The sequence below is a fragment of the Somniosus microcephalus genome, unplaced genomic scaffold, assembly GCF_052327205.1.
Source record: "Somniosus microcephalus isolate GS21.2 unplaced genomic scaffold, FLI_Smic_1.0 unresolved_chr1, whole genome shotgun sequence".
Taxonomy (NCBI): domain Eukaryota; kingdom Metazoa; phylum Chordata; class Chondrichthyes; order Squaliformes; family Somniosidae; genus Somniosus; species Somniosus microcephalus.
Window position 1 is genome coordinate 122343069 of NW_028225179.1, and position 5617 is coordinate 122348685.

The 5617-nt window shown below is 46.4% G+C and overlaps 1 protein-coding gene across 1 annotated transcript; it reads right to left on the reverse strand.

Moving 5' to 3' along the window:
* Nucleotides 1-303: 303 nt before the first annotated feature.
* LOC147095785 (mu-type opioid receptor-like) lies at nt 304-1134 on the reverse strand. Its single transcript, XM_085974013.1, has one exon. The coding sequence runs from the start codon at nt 1132-1134 to the stop codon at nt 304-306; it is 831 nt and encodes a 276-aa protein (XP_085830139.1).
* Between the last annotated feature and the right edge of the window lie 4483 nt (nt 1135-5617).

Consider the following 5617-nt stretch of genomic DNA (forward strand, 5'->3'; position numbering starts at 1 on the left):
CAATATTCCCAATGAGTCCCTGATGTCCTCACACATGAAGCTGATGGCAAGTTCCCATTATATCTCTGAAAGCTTCGGCCATCGGGTCCGTAAGGGATTTTCTACATTATGTCAAGGGCCAATGGGGATCCTTGTCTGCTGTGTATTCCTCTCAAGATGTCTCCTTGCAAATAAGGGAAGTGGGACAACTGGTGATGTGGTGGGATGAGAAAGAACGTGCGGAACCTGCCTCAGCCAAACTGATCAAGCAACAACAAGCTGGATACCGGGAAAGAGGGTTTATTTTATGTGCAGTTACTTTCATTACTTGCATAATTTAAGAATGAGAATAAACGGGTATTTCACCATATTTTTCACCTCCTCCCGGAATCTCCTCTGGGTCAACGCATAAATGCAGGTGTTTGTGCAGGAGCTCAAATAATTCAACAGAAGGGTGATTCTGATCGCCAAATAAAGCGAGTTTGAACCATTGAATGTAATTATCTCCGTAAGACTGACAGAAATGTGTATTATAGTAACTGGCGCCGTCAACACAATAAAACTCCCCGAGATAGTGAAGAGCAGAATGATGGATTTTCTTCGGTCCTTCATCTCGGGATCACTGCTGCTCTCCCCAGTGTTGCGGCTCTTCAGGGCTCTGCGAGCTCTACTGGCCACTAAGATGTGCCTGGCAGTGAGAGAGTTCAACAGTAACATCGCAGGGTATGGAAGTAATGGGGAAGCTAAGGTACTAATCCACTTGTAAGCTATCCATCTCGGCGAAGAGACATATCCCGTTACTGTACGACAGCCCCACTCTATATCCCCAACAATATAGTAGGGATTAAAACGGAAATTAACTGGAATGTTTATCAAAAAGCTGAGCACACACACCGCAGTTAGAACCACAGTGGCAATTCTTTCGGTGCAAAATTTTACTTTTACTTTCTGACAACAAATGGCTATGAAGCGGTCAAAGGTGAATGACAGTGTGGACCAGACAGAGAGTTGGCTACTAACTACTTGTATAAAGGCAGTAAGACGACACGTTATGGTGTAGTTCAAGAAAGAATGCGGGAAATGATACCGAAAGATGCTTTCCACGCTTACATTGAAGAGACAGACCATGAGATCTGCTATTGCCATAGCCACCATGTAATGAGTGATTCCTTTGGAGAGGCCGCACTTTTCCCGGGACAGGATCACAATTGACATCAGGTTCGCTGTAAACAATGGAAAATCAAAACAGAGGAATTAAAGAAAATCACACCCGCTCGGAATTGCGTATTTTTCGAATTTATCCACTTATGGGATCTGGGCGTCACTGGCAAGGCCGGCATTTATTGCCCATTCCTTATTGCCCTTGAGAGGGTGGTGGTGAGCCGCCTTCTTGAACTGCTGCAGTCCATGTGGTGAAGGTACTCCCACAGTGTTGTTAGGTAGGGCGTTCTAGGATTTTGACCCAGCGACAATGAAGGATCGGTGATATACTTCTCAGTCAGGATGGTAGAAACCTAGAAACACAGAAATAAACAGAGAAAAATAGGAGCAGGAGTCGGCCATTCGGCCCCTCGAGCCTCCTCCGCCATTCAATATATCATGGCTGATCCTCTATCGCAGTACCATATTCCCGCTCTTTCCCAACCTCCTTGATTCTTTAAATGGCGTGTGACTTGGAAGGGAATTTGTCGGTGGTAGTGTTCCCATGTGCCTGCTGCCCTTGTCTTTCTAGGTGGAAGAGGTCGCGGGTTTGGGAGGAGCTGTCGAAGAAGCCTTGGCGAGTTGCTGCAGTGCATCTTGTAGATGGAACACACTGCAGCCATGGTGCACTGCTGGAGAATGGAGTGAATGATTAAGGTGATGGATGGAGTGCCAATCAAACGGGCTGCTTTGTCCTGGATTGTGTCGAATCGTGAGACCGAAGGCATGTTACTGAAACCGATCCCTCCCTGGGTCTCCCTGGGTGCGTTTCTGAGTCAACAAGTACCAAAAATTAAACAGAAAATGCTGGAAATACTCAGCAGATCAGGCAGCATCTGTGGAGAGAGAAACAGAGTTAAGGTTTCAGGTCGATGACCTTTCGTCAGAACCAAGTTCACTCGCTGCTCTCTGCCCATTTAACTGGCCTCAGTCGAGAGAAAAAACCATGAGTGCAGCTTAAAAGTTGCTGGAAATTGGCCACTCATTTGTCACACATGATTTGAGTGACAGCTTCAAGATTTCTTCAATGATCTTTTGGGAGACCCATTACTGATCAGAAGCCTTTTCATTGTGTTAAGGTAGAGAACACCGTTGATTAAAATAGACCCTAAGCCGCTTCTTTGATTTCATATTCGGACACAGAAGGTGTAATTTTAACATAAGGATCGATTGGAGTGCAGGTGTTGTAGACCATCGACTTCAATGAAGAGTACAATCGGTCGGGGAGTAAGACCAGCGTTGCACCCGCTCCCGTCCATTTCCCCAAGGCCGGGTTATGTTAAAGTTGCCCACAAATTCAATTCACAGCGTGAGAAAAGTTTAGTGAGTCAGGGGAAACAAAATCTTGGGAGAGAGGCACGACATGAGTGTCCACATCTGTAAGAGAAAAAAGACAGGTTAAAGTTTCGCGTGGTGTGCCCAGGCATCTTAGATCTGATCATCACTCTCAGTCCAGGCATCAGATTGGAAGGCGTCTCACAAAGGAGAAAACTCGCTTTCAGGGAGAACTCGATTATCACCAACGTTGTCATTTTAAATCAATTGAGGAAAAGTGAGAGATTTTTATTCAATAAATTGTGACCATTAATTGGCAAAGCAAGGAACGAAGACATGGAGACAAACCACACATGGAGAAAGCAGCAATACATTCAAATGACGGTCCACTTAATATATACTTACCGGGAACACCAACAATGACAAGAATGGGATAGCAAATCACTGATTCGTCGAGAACGGCGGAGTGTCCCATTTCCTGCATGAACCAGAGAATCGTGGAAGCCAATTGCTGGTGTTGGCCACAAAGACACTGCAAGTAAACGGTCGCTGTTTTATACACGATCCAATCCTCCCGGGGACACGGTGCTCTTACATAAGGGCTCGCATTAGCTACGGGCCTTCGAACAAACACATTACAACATATATTTTTTCCAAATCAATGGTTAAAGTGCACTCAATGATTACTTGATTCAAGCAAAGGAAAATCAGGGGCGGCACTGGGCACCGGGCCTAACGAATCCCACACCCAGTCTCTCAATCTGTTATACGCTGCCGCATCTTGGTGACAAGGTGCTTTGATTCATTCTCCAAAGGCTCCACCGCTTCAGTTATAAAATTAAAAGGTGAAATAAAGGAGAAGGGGGAATAAAATATGACCCCGTCCGTTAGCATGACACAGTCAAAGTGTACATGGTAACCAGACAAAAACCTGAATGTGATAGAGCAAATCGTATTGACTTCAGGAGGGACAATACCGAAGTTGGGAGGGGAATTAAAGCAAAGGCTGCATCTTTCATTCAAGTGCAAGAGCCATTAAGGAGCCATAACCCAAGCACCAAAGCCATCCGCCCCTTCAACCACCATCTGTCCCACCTGTGACAGAGACTGTAGGTCCCGCACTGGACTCATCAGTCATCAGTCACCTGAGAACTCATTTTTAGTGTGGAAGCAAGTCATCCTGGGTCTGCGGGGCTGCCTAAGAAGAAGAGACCAGTGGAGCACGGTCGACCATTGAGTGAACCGTCGTTCCCCGAAAGGTTATTTGATCAATGTCTTTTAAAAATGCACTGTACCTAAAGGCTAATGATCTGCAGCCTCACCTCCAATAACAAGTGCATGGAGCTCATGGAATTCTTTGTGATGAAGATTGAGACCATCTCTTCAGCTGCCTCTGTCGCTATCCTCCTTTCCCCTGGCCCACCAAGCCAAACTTCCCCGAAGGCTCTCCCGCTGCCTCGCCCTGAACTCGCAGCTCTCTCTATTTTCTCAATTTCTTGCCTCATGCCCGCTCCGAGTTCATCTTAACTCTGAGACCCAACTCCCGCTCCCTCGATCCTATTCCCATCAAACAACTGACCACCCAACTTCCCTTCCTGGCTCCAATGTTAGCGGATATTGTTAACTGTGCTCTCTCTCCTCAGGTACTGTCCCCCTTTCCCTCAAATCTGCCAGCATCATCCCCAGCCTCAAAAAACAACCTTTGACCCCTCCGTCCTTACAAACTACTGCACCATCTCCGATCTCCCTTTCCTCTCCAAAATCCTTGAAAGTGTTGTCACCTCCCAAATCCGTGCCCAGCTTTCCTGCAACTCCATGTTTGAATCCCTCCAATCAGATTCCTTCCCCTGCCACATTACATAAATGACTCTTTCTAAAGTCATAAATTCATATGTGATTGTGACTGTGGTAAACTATCCCTCCTCATCCTTCTCGACGTATCAGCAACCTTTGACAGGGTGCACCACACCATTCTCCTCAAAAGCCTCTGCTCCATTGTCCAGCTGGGTGGGACTGCTCTCCTCTTGTTCCATTCCTATCAATCGAGTCATAGCCAGAGAAACACTTGTGGCAAAGGCTATAGCTAGAGTTCTGATCACCACATTACAGGAAATATGTGACTGCACTAGAGATGGTACAGAGGAGATTTACGAGGATATTGACTGGACTGGAGAATTCTAGCTATGAGGAAAGATTGCACAGGCTGGGTTTGTTTTCTTTGGAAGAGAGAAGGCTGAGGGCAGACTTTAATGAGTTGTATAAAATTTTGAGGGGCTTAGGTAGAGTGGATATGAAGGACCTATTTCCCTTAGCAGACAGGTCAACAACCATGGCATCATAGATTTAAAGTAATTGTTAGGAGGTTTAGTGGGGAGATGAGGAGAAATTTCTTCACCCAGAGGTAGGTGGGCATCTGGAACCCACTTCCTGAAAGTGTGGTAGAGGCAGAAATCCTCAACACATTTAAAAAGTGCTTGGATGTGCACTTGAAGTGCTGTAACTTACAGGGCTATGGACCAAGAGCTGGAAGGTGGGATTAGGCTGTATAATTTTTTGTCGGCCGGCGTGGACACGATGGCCTGAAATGGCCTCCTTCCGTGCTGTAAATTTGTATGATTTTATGATTCTTCCCATGACTGCAGCATTAGCTTTGAGTCCCCCAAGTCATTTGGCCCCTTGTATTTCTCAGGTAAATGCTGCCCCTCAACGACATCATCTGATAAAATCTTCTGATTCCAAATGCATGCCAATGACAACCAGCTCTACTTCACCACCACTTGTCTAGATCCCTCCACTGCCTCTGATCTGTCACCCTGCTTTTCTGACATCCGGAACTGGATGAGCAAAAATTTCCTCCAATTAAATAACGGGAACACTGAGGTCATTGTCTTCAGTCCCTGCCACAAACAATGTTCCCTTGCCACTGACTCCATCTCACTCCCGAGCATCTGTCTGAGGCTGAACCACTCTTGGTGTCATATTTGAGCCTGAGCACAGCTTCCGAACTTATATCCCCTCCATCATCAAGACCACCTACTTCCACCTCCGTAACATCGCCCGACTCCGCCCCTTCCTCAGCTCATCTGCTGCTGAAACCATCATCCAGGCATTTTTTTTAACCTCCAGGCAGGACCATTCCAATGCTCTCCTGGCCGCACTCCCA